At 36.7% G+C, this 13,655-nt stretch overlaps 1 protein-coding gene across 7 annotated transcripts in view; it reads left to right on the forward strand.

The window, feature by feature from the left end:
* The window catches only part of CASK (calcium/calmodulin dependent serine protein kinase), a 188,376-nt gene that overhangs the window by 145,753 nt on the left and 28,968 nt on the right, over positions 1 to 13,655 (forward strand). For all 7 annotated transcript variants that reach the window (XM_058838045.1, XM_058838055.1, XM_058838064.1 and 4 more), the window contains 4 exons: positions 5,033 to 5,110; positions 6,472 to 6,552; positions 11,001 to 11,189; positions 12,091 to 12,169. In XM_058838045.1, coding sequence (XP_058694028.1) covers positions 5,033 to 5,110; positions 6,472 to 6,552; positions 11,001 to 11,189; positions 12,091 to 12,169 — 427 coding nt within the window. The remainder of the gene's footprint in view (positions 1 to 5,032; positions 5,111 to 6,471; positions 6,553 to 11,000; positions 11,190 to 12,090; positions 12,170 to 13,655) is intronic.

A 13,655-nucleotide genomic window follows, 5' to 3' on the forward strand; every position in this document is an offset into this window, starting at 1 on the left:
CATGTGTTGCTTGAATGTGGATATGTACAGAGGAATTGAGTATTTCAAATCTGCATAACCCTTGTCAGGGTTACTGAAAGTCTGAGTGCCGCCAGTAACAAGCTGCAGTGCTGGCAGCTGCCAGTTTTGGAACATGACAGAAACATTTGTTTGTTCCAACAGAATTAATGTTCTGCTTCAGACTGTCTTCTGTGAACACTCTGTCAGGGAATCTTGATTTTAGCTGATAAACTGCTTCCTGAACCTTTTTGTTGAATTAGTTTTGTTTCCATTGCTCAGCATTTCACTGGGTGAGGAACTGGAATGCAAATGTTGATTATGCTCCTCTTCTACAGCAAGTGTATCACAGAATAAGATTTGAAGCTGTGGAGGGCTGTAAAGCTATAATGCCCCAGCAGGCACAAAGCAGAGTCTAAAAGATGCTTTGGACTTTGATGGAACTGTAACACGTTCTGTAGAATTATGCTGGGAAGCAAATGTTAGGTCTCTGATGCTAAAATGGTAAAAATTAACTTCATGCACAGTCCTTAAAAGTGGAGAACAGAGGGTTTGAAAGAGTAAACTGTCTTTAAACAAAGTTGAAGATAAGGCCTCTGCTGTGACCTTGCTACTCTGTGTTTTCCAGTAGGAGTTTATAGCTTCAGGGATGTATTTCCTTGAGAGCTTAGAATCCCAGGGAAAGAGGCACCCATGGGAACATTATAAAACTTTGCATGGAAAAGGAGATGTGAAACAGAACTGGCAGAAGAAAGAAAGAATTGATCTAGCATTTATCTAATTGTCCCTTTAATTTTAGCCATTCTTTGATACTGCTACCTGTGAGTATTACTTATTCAGTGGGTGGTGAATTTCTTTCAGTCTCCGAACACATAAAACCTCTGGGGTGGATGGAGAACCAGGATAGGGAGCTGTGGAGGGTAACAGAGCAAAAACCATCTTTGTTAGTCAATGCTGCTGTGCAGCACCTCCAGATGAGAATTTTTTAGATGATACAAAAACCTAAAAGTGGTGAAAAACAACCCTCTAAGATCACTGTGTTGCCTGTGATTAAACTGTTCAGAAAGTTAAATATATAAGGACATATTGTAATAATTATTTTTAGATGTTTCAGTGTGGGGGTTTAATATTTGAGGTTGGCAGCCAAGTATCTGGGCTGAATTGCAACTGGATCCCCACAAAATGTGTATTGTTATTGAAGGACCAGGGGACTTTATGCTCTGGCAGCTCAGTAGCTCTTGTTTTAAGAAGTTTCTCATTTGCCTCACATAAACTTTGAGGTTTGGGTAGATAAAATACTTACTGATTTCACTGTGTGATCTGATCTTTATTACATTAAAGATCAGACCAGGCAGCGAGGCTGAATTTCTGCTACTTGTGACATATCTAAATTTTTCAGTGTGACATTGAATGGGGGATGCATTGGGACAGTATTCTGACTCCTCTTACAGGAAATGGTTAAAAAGGAATTTCTGCACATCTGAAAAACTAGTCAGAAGAGAAGAGTTTGTTGTTTTGTCTCGCCTGCCTGATTGTGGATTAGGCTTTGGGCTGTCTGCTTTAAATATCAGAAGAGACGAGCTCCCTTTGTACAGGCAGAAGACAAAAAGTCTCAACACTGCAAAAGCTGGTCAACTGATAGCAACTCAACTTGTGGGTATTCTCTTCATAGCTTTTGTGTTCTAGCATGCAAAATTTAAATCAAAACTTATGTTTTTGATAAGCAGTACTATTCTGTTTATTAGCTATAATGTCAATGTATGTTTGTTATATCAAGTTTTGTTAATACATTTGGGATTGGTAATTTGTCTAAAGCAAGCTTTCAATTTCAATTTTCTTTCTAGAAAATGCAGAATAACTGATGCTGAAGAGTGAGACTGAGATGCAAAGTATTCAAAAGACTGAAAATGCCAAAAGTTACATATGCTGTGGCATTTTACTTCTTTTTTAATTAGTATAATTTTTTAATTGATATGTTTATGCTTATTGCTGATTGAAATAGTTGGAGGTTGGGTTCCTGGACTGAGGGGGTAGAGTTATTTGCTGGAAAATAGAGACTCCCAGCAAAAAGAAAGCCCATGATCAGGGCACACATTTTGTCCTGCTGTAAGTCTGTTGGTATTGCATAGAAAGGCTTTATGTAGAGGACAGTGGAGAATGAGCCAGTTCATTCTGTTCCACAAGAAACCACCTTTGGTGTGGTCCTGTAGGACTTAGATTTGCAGGGCTGGTGAAAGGTGACAGCATTGTGAACAGGATGGGTTTCTGTGATTAAAATGCTGTAGCTAACTGCACAAAGTAATGTGTTCTGTACCACAGGGAGCATACAGAGCCTGGCTGTGAGTGCAATTAATGTTCATTTTTAACTATGATGTATACAAACAGGTTTCATTCCAAATTTTCTTATACACTTTGTGAAACACTCATCTAAAGGTATCTTAGATTCTTACATCCAAGAGAGCAAATGTTCTTTTAATGTGTCTGAGTGAAACCTCTACATTCAAATGCTTTCATAAATTAATTATGTAAACTGTAAATTCCTCAGTTCTAAATTGCTTTTGCTACAGCTAGTATTTAAGTGCAAAAATACTGAAAAGAATTGCAAAACCAACCTATTTTCAAAGATTGCAAAGGAGATGGGACTGCTTCACCAGTTCATTAATGAACATTAATGCACATTATAAACCAGACATTAATTCACATTATAAACTTTGTTCCTCCTGCCTCTTGTAAAAACAACTCCATGAACTAATTTGAATTAGAGTATGCCATTTGAAAATTAAGAGATCTCCTCATGCTAATGAACCTTCCAAATCCACATCCTTGCTCTGGGTGAGGCCGTGTTCTAGCTCCACAAAGAATGGATCCCTTGCCTTGGGTAATATATCATCCTTAAACCTTTAAGCACATATGAAGGTTTTTCTTTTAAGTGCTGTCAGAGTTCCTCCTAATAGTTTGGCGCCTTTGAAGCAAACCTCAGTAAGCAGAAGTCCTAGAAGTTGAAATTTAAGTGCCATGCCTCAGCATGAAGGCACTGTGGAAAAATAAATGCACCCTTGTCTAGTCTGAACTTTGCCTTGATTTTTTTTTTTTCTAAACATTCTTTGAGGAACTCTGCTCCCTAATTTTCTCTTTGCCTCCTTCCTAATCTCAGAAGATAACTCTCCCTTGTTAGTGGGGAGAAAATTGTTTCTGTAAACTGCTGGTTGTTTTGGGTCACAGTAATGAGGGCAAACAGCAACTTCAGCGACTTAGCTATTGAACCATTGCTAGAAATAGCTAATAAAAACATTTTCATTAACTTTTCTTTAATTTCATTACTCTTAAAAAGGAAAAAGACATTCAGTAATATTCATGGTGGGTATCTTGAATTTTCTGCTGTGTTTTGGTTCAGTACACAGTGCTCAATGCAGTTTCTTAACAGGCATAGAAGGATGGTACTTTGTAATGTGCAGTTGCTGGAGTTTGGGTAGATTTTGTTAATTTCTCTAAGAGAAGGTAAAACAAATAATTGTATACACAAATAAAATATTTCCTAAACTACAAGTTGGCAGAAAGCTTTTGACTCAAAGCTTTGAACAGTGGTAAAGGCTGCTTAAACTTGTGGAGTTTAGTGGTGTTTTGGCAGCACAAGGTGAAGTTGTTGCATTGGAAGAAATTTAGCTTGACTTTTCTACTTTTCTTTCCCCAAGAGAGTGGTGTAACTGTCCTGCAGAGAATGTTTTTCTGGAAGTGACACTGCTTGCTGGTTTTGTGCTTATTTGTGTATGGGCTTGAAATGTTCAACATGTTCATTAAATTGTTCCGGGAAAGTGATGGTGATGTTGGATTGCGTTTATGGCAGTTTGTATCTACTAAAACTGAATGGTATTTCATGTTCTGTGAGAAAGAGAAGAGGGCACTTCTGTGTCCTGGCAAGATTCCCCTTTTCAAACATCCAAGGCCATTCTAAGCCAAACAGTGGAGCTGTGAACTTCTCAGAGGAAGCTCCTGAGCACTCCTTGCTGAGCAGCCTGAACAGTGCTTTCTTGTCACCTCACCCTTGGCAGTGTTAGGATTTGCTGAAGGTTTTAGTGTTGCTTTTGTATTTTGAATGCTTTTTTACATCCAGTATTTTGAATTTCAGCTAAATTTTGAGTATTTCCAAAGCTGAGAGATTCTCCAACTTTCCTGGGCGACTTGTTGCATTGTTTCACCACCCTTGTTGTGATAAAAATGTCTCTAATTCCCTAAAAATGTTATTTGTGTCTTTTTTTCTGTCTTACATATCAAAGAAATAGTGTAGCATAATTAGAAAATAATTACAGGCATGGCCATCTTTATATCACTTGAAATGTAATCTCTAATTTGAAACTTGAAGAAAAATCTTCCATTGTGCTTTGGATAGTTGAATGATTTTTAAAAGTTTTTTTTTAAAAAAATAATTAACATGGAAGGCTTGCAGTAGCCTGTTTAAATACAGTGACATTCTGTTGTTTAATATAAAATCCTAGTAAAATAAGGTTGCCCTTTTTTATGAGTATTCACTCTTGGAAGGTTTGTTTTTCTGTTCTCAGAGTATTAGGCTTTTGTAACGGTCTATCTGCAAGAGCATTTTCCCATATCCCAAGGTTTATTTAAATTACTGTTCAGAATATTTGATGGTTTGATTAATTGAGAAAAGGGAATTATGCAGGTTAACTTGATTTTGTAGAAGAATGTTTGGTTTATAGATTCACAGGCTCACTTCTGGTAGAAGAATATAGTTTCTGTAAATCTGTGGCAAAATCATGGGAGGTTTGCAGAAGCCCTTAACCTCTTGAACTTTCCCATGTCATTCCATGAACTCTGAATCTATGGCACTGTTCAAATCAGGAAATGTTTAAAAATGAAAAGCCAAAACCCTAGGCTGCTAGATTTTGTATACAGAACATCTGTGGATTTTGCAGTTTAATAATCATCCTAATCCTGGTAACATAAGCAGGCTATTGTAAACACTCATTAATTTATATAAAGTAGCATATGATTTCAGTAGTTTGTTTTCTTGTTATTTCAGCTTTATGACAAAATAAACACAAAATCTTCACCACAAATCAGGAATCCTCCAAGTGATGCTGTACAGAGAGCCAAAGAGGTAATGGCTTTAAAGAATGTTTTTTCTTACTTTGAAAGGTTGGTTGTATTTAAACATAACTTACTTTTGTTCATTAAGATGTGTATTCTGGCTCATTATCTGAATTACTTCTGGAATGCTACCATTGCTTATTCAAGTTATGTAACAAGTTGCATAAACTTGCAGAATTCCATTATCTGTAAGGATTATGAATATTACTCAGTGTAATCATTTAACCTTTTCTTCAACAATAGTGGTGTTAAAAGGAACACTCCTGCTGGGTAATTGCAGTATCTTTCCTTTTCAGGTTATTTATCTGCAGCAGAAATCTGATGCTTATAAAATTTAGTCACAAAAAGAAATATTTTGAAGTATCAGCTTTTTAAATGGAAAAAACCCCAAGTTTATCATAGATAGATATATAGATAGATCTCTAAGAAGAGCAGAGTTGGAAATACAATGAAGGTGGCCCACTAAGACCGAAGGTAGACAGAGATGTTATTCTTATATCTTGCAAATAGTATATTATTTGCTTATTTATGGCAAGTAGTAAAAAACCCAAGCCTGTTGTATTATGTATTATCAGTAAAAAATTGTGTAGTTGTTAGGGGTTGCATAATAGGAAACAGTGTTTATTGTGCTGTTAAGGGGGGAAGATTTTAAAACTCTACATAATAACTAAAGTCACACTGATAGATGCTCTCAAGTCCTATTCTGCAAAATTAGCTGTCAGTTAATCCTGGGGATACTTGCAGGATTAAGTACTCTGGTTTCATTGTCCAACTACAAGCTGCAAGTGAAAATTAAGGTGTAAGAATCAGGTTGCAGGCAAATGAATTAAAGCTTCTTTACTCCTCCTTCCCCAATGATAAAGTGTCTCAGATTTTATAAAATCAGGAGCTTGGAGGTGGGGTAGCAGATGGCCCACCTAGACTTGGTGTCTTTAACAATTGGTTTCGTGTGTGTTTGTAATTCTGCTTTTAAACCAGTTGTTTTAATAAATTGAGGCCATGTGTGAAAGCAGCAACTGGTGGAGGTCTTGTGTGTCACCTGTTACCACTCCATTCCTGTCCCCATATATTTAGCTGTTGGAGGAATGCTGTCAGTTGGGGAAAAAAAAAAAAAAAAAAACAACAAAAAACCAGCAAAACTGTTTCCTTCAAATTTCTGCTTTAATCTCTTTTGGAGAGAACATTGGAACAAGGTATTTTATTCTCTTGGGGCGGCTGGGTGGTGGCACATTCTTTTAAACCCTTTCCTGTGTCAAAAATGTTGGTTTGTATAATCATTTGGGGATATTCTGACTGAGCAATGAGGGGTTTCATTTCTTCAATAGCTTTAAAGTAAGTTACTATGGGGCATTTCTCCTGCTTATTTTGCAGGTATTGGAAGAAATTTCATGTTACCCAGAGAACAATGATGCAAAGGAGCTAAAGCGTATTTTAACACAACCTCATTTCATGGTAAGGAGATCCTACTCTTGTTTGAGCTGTTATTTTAATTTTGTTTTGTTTTGTTTTTTGTTAGAAAACTTCAGTAAGTTCTTAAAATCTGCAAGTGATGGAACTGCATACAATACACCTATTAATAATTATTTCTAACCTGCTGCTCTGGCCAAAGAATTAGTATTTCTGCTACTATTGGTCCTCATTACTGTGCTGAAAACTCTCAGCAGATTGAAGTAATGTAATTATGGAGCAGTTTTACTGTGTTTTTGGAGGTCTGTGTTGCTCATGGAAAGAAGAATGAATCCTTTTGGATATCCACAGATAGAGCCGGGATGCTCCTTTTTCTTTTTCCAAAGGTCTTCTTAGGATAAAGCATTGCAAAATAAATGTTTATTTAATATTAATTTACAATAAATTAGTAGTTTATACAGTCTGTTGAATTCGTGTTACATACCAACACTTACTGTACCTGTTTCCCAGATCTGATTTGAGGGCATTAATTGTCCAAATTCAGGGATGTTACTGCTGTGTAAATTGGTTCAAGTTGCTGAAGTCCACTAATTTGAAGGATTTCTTTGTTTATGCTGTAGGTAAAGTTCATAAGTTGAGAAATAAACATGTTTGCTTAAATCTGCTATACATTATTGTCAGCTTAAAATCATGAATTTGACTTTCCCTAACACGAGGATTATATGCAGGGGGCTTTGTGGAATTTGCTCACCTGAAAGCTGAATTACTGTAAGTCTGAAGGATAAACATAATTTCCAGGAAAGAGTGAGCTGAAACCAACCTCCTGTTCAGGTATAAGATGAAATCTGGGTAGCTGCATGTCCCAGTGTGTTCTTTTGATGGCCCCTGTAGCCTTGGCTACATTTGGATTTAACTTTAAATCACATCAGGAGCGTGTTTTTAAAGTGTATCTCCTGATTGCCCCTTAACAGTGTTTGGTTTGTATCACATAAGGGTCTCAGAGCATGCAAAACAACATTTTTCAGTTAAAATTAAACTGAAATATGTGCCAGGAGCCAGTGTAATCCAGCAGCTGATGTACAATGTCCACAGGGCGAGCTGGAAGCTGGTCAGAAGAAAAAACTCCTGCAATGTTCAGTGTGTACATCGGGTCCTGACTAATCCAATTTTTTTCTTTTTGATTCAGTCATATTTCACTGTACTAATTGCTAATGCAGACATGGACTTTTTTGTGCCAATTCAGCGACACTCTGATGTTTTTCCCTGGAGATGGTACCTGTTCTATCCTGAAGTTTGTACAGCCCTGATTCAACTTTTAACAGGATTGAAATAGAACATAAAACATAAAACAAGGTGGAATGGTACTCAACCATATTGTAAGAAAGATTTTTAAGAAGTCTTTTTCTGATATTCAGCTTCATTTAGAATCTGACAGCTTCATTTAATTTACTGGTTTTGTGTGTAATTACCCCACAGTGTTGCTAAAAAATTAAGCACTGTGGAGAAAAAACATTTTTTAATTATAAATTTTTTTCAGAGTAGGCATCAATAAAAGTGATTGTCATATATAGAAGTTTCATGTATCAAATCAAGTGACAGGAAAATTGAGTTGAAAATCCTCTTTTTAGGTATCTCTGTTCCCTGATACACTCAAAAATCTAAAACTATTTGTCGGAATTATTTTGCTGCAAATCTATGAAAAGTATTATCATAAGGTATAAGCTGCAATTCCATAACAAGTACTTTTGATGAAGAGTAATTTCAGCAAGTGAGTCTGTGGTATCCCAGGCTAAATTGCCCATTGGTGAAGTCCCATCATCCCTTTTTTCCATCTTTCGTCCTCTCCCTCGTAGTTCTGGCATTCATCTAGAACTGCACTTTAATGTTGCCCTGGGCTGAACTAGCTGAAAATTGCTCAAAAAAAAATAGTCCCCAACTAATCATTTAGTAAAAAGAATTTAGGATAATAGGGATGCTTCTAGAGCCATAATGAGCAGGGGAACAGAAACAGTTGGTGTTAGGGAGGAATGTAAAGTAGCAATTAAACCAGCATAAGTTGGTGGGGATCCACACCTGCAGATATCACAGTCTCCAGATGCCAAAGGGACAATTCCATCCTCTCCATCATTCCCAACCTGCTCCCAAAGGCATCTTCATGGGCTGCAAACATTAATAAAATTATTCTTACATTTATTGCATTCTGCCAGACTTTCCTTCAGAGCAAAAGCCTTTATACTTTAAAGGAAACTATTAGGAAAAGAAATAATTATATAAAACAATATTGTCAGCCCACACTCCATGTGTTTGCCAGGTGTTACAGACCAATAAACTGGTTATTAATGCACATTAATTCAGTAATCAACAAGGTGTAATAAGTAGGAGTGTGCATTAACCACCTGTATGATAATGGACTATTTTAGTACTTTATTTTTTAATCTAATGTGTATCCCTAATCAGATGAAAAAAGAATATAATCCATCTTGCTTACTTAACCACAGTGTTAGTGGGTTAAACTGTGTGCAGGCCTTTATAGAACCAAAGCCAATAAAGTGTGTTTGTAACAGATCTTCAAGGTGTTCTGTTGTTCTGATTTTCTTTTGCCCTCATGTGCCTTGTGGCTACAGAAATAAATTATCAATTTCTTCTGTGCATGTTTAACATTTTAATTTAAAGAAATGTATGTAAATTTTGCATGAAGGTCTTTCAGTAGATAATTAATTTAAGAATTCTTAAAGCATTTTCAAGTACCTCATTTGTTATGTACGTACACATTTCAAAGAGCTTTTATTCCATTACACAGCTTTCAGTAGTTTTTTGAATATGCCAGTTTCATATGTAAAAGATTCTATTATACAAGTTTAGTATGTTGTAGCCATTAAAATATTTTCTAGGAGAATTTTGCTTAATGACATATTGAAGTTTTATCCCTCATCACATGGCTTTTCCTATGCTGTTCTCTTCAGACAGTGATCCTGCAGTACAGTAGAAAGCAGTTGTTCTCATTAAATTTATTTTTAGCAGGATTATCATGTTCTGCAAAGGAAAAACTGACAGGAAAAAAACACATTATCAAAATTAGCAGAACTGCCTGAAACAGGCATCTTTAAGTAAGGTCTAATAGGAATCTATTTATTAAATGTTTTCAATATTAAATTGAGCTTGCTGTACTTTAATGTATTTCTGAATTAGTGTTCAATTTTGTGAACATATTCAGAAGTCATTTAGTATAATTATGGACCTTTAAAAATGCTGGAAGTGCCGTATTTTAACCTCCTACAAGGTGAATATTATTGCTAAAAATAATATAAAGCAGGGAAAATATTTGTGATAAAAATGTAAGGACCTGGATTACATAAGAAATGTAATATTAAAGCATGTAGAGTGTAACAGATACAAGTAGGGGCACAGAATGACCTCCAAAGTTATTGTGTCCAACCATTAACCTACATTGGAGTAACCACACATAAATGGACAAACAAATAAATCAAATTTTAATTAAATATTGTTAAAGTAGTTAACTTACTTGTGTGGTCCAGGTCTCTAAAATAAAATGGTGCTCCAGTAGTGCAGACTGATGCAGAAAAATTCTTGTGAATTTGAGCTTATTGGTTGAGAAAATAAGATGAAAAATAGGAAGTGCAGATGCATGTTAGTATTTAACTAAAAAGAGTATTTGTGTACATGGGCTTGAAACACTGGAAAAATGGGAGGGAATGTGGACAAAGCATTATTAGTTAAGGGAATTCTGTTCCATCATTATAGTGCTGACTTCCCAAGTATAGTTTCAAATTTATTTGAGAAATGGGAACATAAAGTGTTTAAGAAATTACCTTTTATAACATGGTACACTTTAGAAGTGCTTCTGAATTAGCTAATGAAAGCTAATGAAGCAGTATTTTAGCAGTTTGTTGGTTTGCACTGTAGTTTTTGTCAAGCATTGGGAACTCAGGGTGGTAGTGCTGGTCCACATCCTAGGGAAAGGGGAGTGTATGGAAGCAATTATGATAGTAAACAACAAAAAAAACAGCATTTCCTTCTTTCAGTCAGTATTGATCCACAGTCTGCCTTTATGACAGCAAAATACCATGGGATCTGAGTAGCTTTCTGTTTTGCTAGAGTAATTATTATAGAGTGGTTTGCACAGAAAGGTAGATTCCCGATTCTCTGTCTATGCACATGAAGATGGATTCACTCTGACACCCCACAGGTGTCGAGTGGATGAGGGGAAGGGAGGCAGCATCATTCTCACTTGAGTACCTACAGTAAAAATCACATTAATTCATGCAGGTTTTAGAGTCTCAGCCTGTGTGTAGGAGTTTGCAGTCTGGAAGTTTCTCTTAAACTCTTTTAAGGGAAAAGTTCTGCAGTAGGAAATGGGGCACAAATATCTTGGATTTCCTTGACTTTCTGAGAAGCTTCAGAAACACAAGGAACGAGCAAGGGACATGAGAGATGATGGACGCCTGACATTTTGTTGCTGTGCTCTCCTCCAGGCCTTACTTCAAACTCATGATGTAGTGGCACATGAAGTTTACAGTGACGAAGCGCTGAGAGTTACCCCTCCTCCCACCTCTCCGTACCTGAACGGGGATTCCCCGGAGAGCGCCAACGGCGACATGGACATGGAGAACGTAACGCGGGTCCGGCTGGTGCAGTTCCAGAAGAACACAGATGAGCCCATGGTATGGAGGCAAGCTCACGATTTCCCTTGGCTTCGTGCTGGTAGAGACCAGCGTGGTAATGCTTTGTAATGTGTCGGTTTCCTCACTTTGAGGTGGGGTTGTCGATTAACTGGAATATGGATGCTAACTATGAGCAAAGGCAGGGAGCACAGTGCCTGTGGAACAGCAGGCCACATAACTTTCTCATTCTCGCCTGAGAAAGTGGCCTGGGAAATCATAAGGAGGAATTAAAACAATCCTCAGAGACAGAAGACAGCCTTGCAGGTGCTGTTTGTCAGTTTCTTGTTTTCTTGCAAGAGAAGGTCGAGGAGTGGTGTACCCCACTGACCAATGATGGTGATGTGTTCACTAACCAATAAGAGTTTTACTTTTCTGTACTTTCACGTATTGGTCTATAAAAGAAGATCTGAGGTAATAATTCTTAAGGAAGGAGGAACTCTCCCGTTCAACTCACAAGAGAGTCTGTGTCGTTATTCTCGCCATTCCCAATAGAGCGACACTGGAATGCTTTAGCAGCCACTGGAGCTATTTATCCTCCTTGAAATGCTTTGTGTGCACTCACACTGCTGCTGTGCCACTAGGGCTGGACTTGTTTAAAAGCAGCCTTGTAGTAGTTATAGCAAATTAGTCCTTAAACCCAACTGGAGCCTTTGCACTTCAGTGTAAAATCACATTTTTAACAAACCAGATCCTTATATGCTCATATGTTGAAGTATTGCATTCTCACTTGTAAATAGTATCTGGTTTTATTGCTCATCTTGAAGTGACAAAGATTTTATTTTAATCTTAAACTTTATACCATGCCTTCAAGCTTTCAGGAAACGTGACTATTCTTAACCACTCAAGAATCACAGTGCTTAATATTTTATTTTAAAAGTATAAACATTTCTTTTTTTTCTAGGGAATCACTTTAAAAATGAATGAGCTGAACCACTGCATTGTGGCAAGAATTATGCACGGAGGAATGATTCACCGGCAAGGTAATCACATTTCATGAAGAGTTTTGTCTTCAAACACAGTTATTTTAGATCCTTTTGTACAAACTGTGTACATTCTCCTGATTTTGATTGCTACTATTCGTAGCAGTGTCTCTCTGTGCATGGACTCCTGCTAACTGCTTTAGTTACCTTCCAGTTGCAGATGTCTACCAGTGTTTTGAGATGAGGGCCCACTGTGTTTCATTTAGGTCATAATTAGGATAATTACTATCTTATTTCTGAGTATAGCTCAGCAAGAGATGGAAACACCAATAATTTCTGGAGCTGTAATTACTTAATCCTCTCTTTTAAAAAAAAAAATCTTTACACAAGTAGCAGTACTTTCCCTTGCAAAAATGCAAGAGCTTTGTCCACACAGTTCGTGAGGATCTTTATATTTTTGGTGTTGAGAATCACAGAAATGGGGTTTGAAGTAAAAATGTTACATGTGCCTAGATTCTTAATCTTTGTTTTTAGTTTTCATTACCATAACTAATCTTGCAAACATGCTTTTTTTTGTCATCCCCAGCCTTCTCCTTTTTGTCATTTTGTGTGTTCATATCAAATGTCCAAATGTAACTGGGTTTTGTCCTGCTTTAAACAGATGAACTTCCCTACTAGGTTGTTGGTTGCAAGTTTGGATTGCAGCCATGAAAAGGTTACTTTCATTTTTTCAGACTGCTATCTTTTTCTTTTGATGAAAACAAAAATTTTCCTCATTTTTCAGACCAAAGTTCCCTCTAGCCTATTGTTCTGTTTCAAAGGAGGCTAGGAACAGATAATTGGGAAGAGAAAACATATATTCACTTTGTCTCAATGATATGGTAAAATCTGTCAGGAAGCAGGAAAGACAAAAGTTGTAATACAAGCAAAGATGCAATTCAGAGAGAATTTTATATGCCTTTGGAGGACCTCCTGAATTTAAATTTATTTGGCTTCTGAAAGTGAGTTTTAAAAGGAGATTGCTCAAAGATTCACAGGAAGAAGGTTTTCTCTCAACTGTGCTTAGGTAGTGGTGATGCTCTGCACAGTATTTCTTCACACAACTGTGTTCCATAATGGGGCTAATAAAACTTCTAAAACCTGCTAAAAATGGGTAAAATATCCAACTGTGCCCATTAAAACTCTTCTTTTTAATTATTCAGGGTCTTTTATTTCTAAAGATTTGGGAAATCTAACCTATTCTCTATGTGTTTCATATAGCTATGGTAGTGCTCTGCACCAGTTTGAAAATGAGCTGTACTTCAGTGTTTCTCTAGGATGGTCATTTTTTTTTTAAAGGCTTCTAATTCTGTTAGTGCTCTTGATGCCTCTTAGCTTTACTGCTTCATTCAGCATACCTGTATTTAGAATTTTTTTTTATTTTTTTTTTTACATAAGTGTAATTTGACAGTAATCTCAAGCACCATCTTTGAATCCTATTGGTAGGACCTGTGCTCTGTACTGGTTTTGGGGAGTGTTGGGTCATTTTTCTCTTCTCTCTCTTTTT

This window comes from Poecile atricapillus, chromosome 1, assembly GCF_030490865.1.
Source record: "Poecile atricapillus isolate bPoeAtr1 chromosome 1, bPoeAtr1.hap1, whole genome shotgun sequence".
In the NCBI taxonomy this organism is placed as follows: domain Eukaryota; kingdom Metazoa; phylum Chordata; class Aves; order Passeriformes; family Paridae; genus Poecile; species Poecile atricapillus.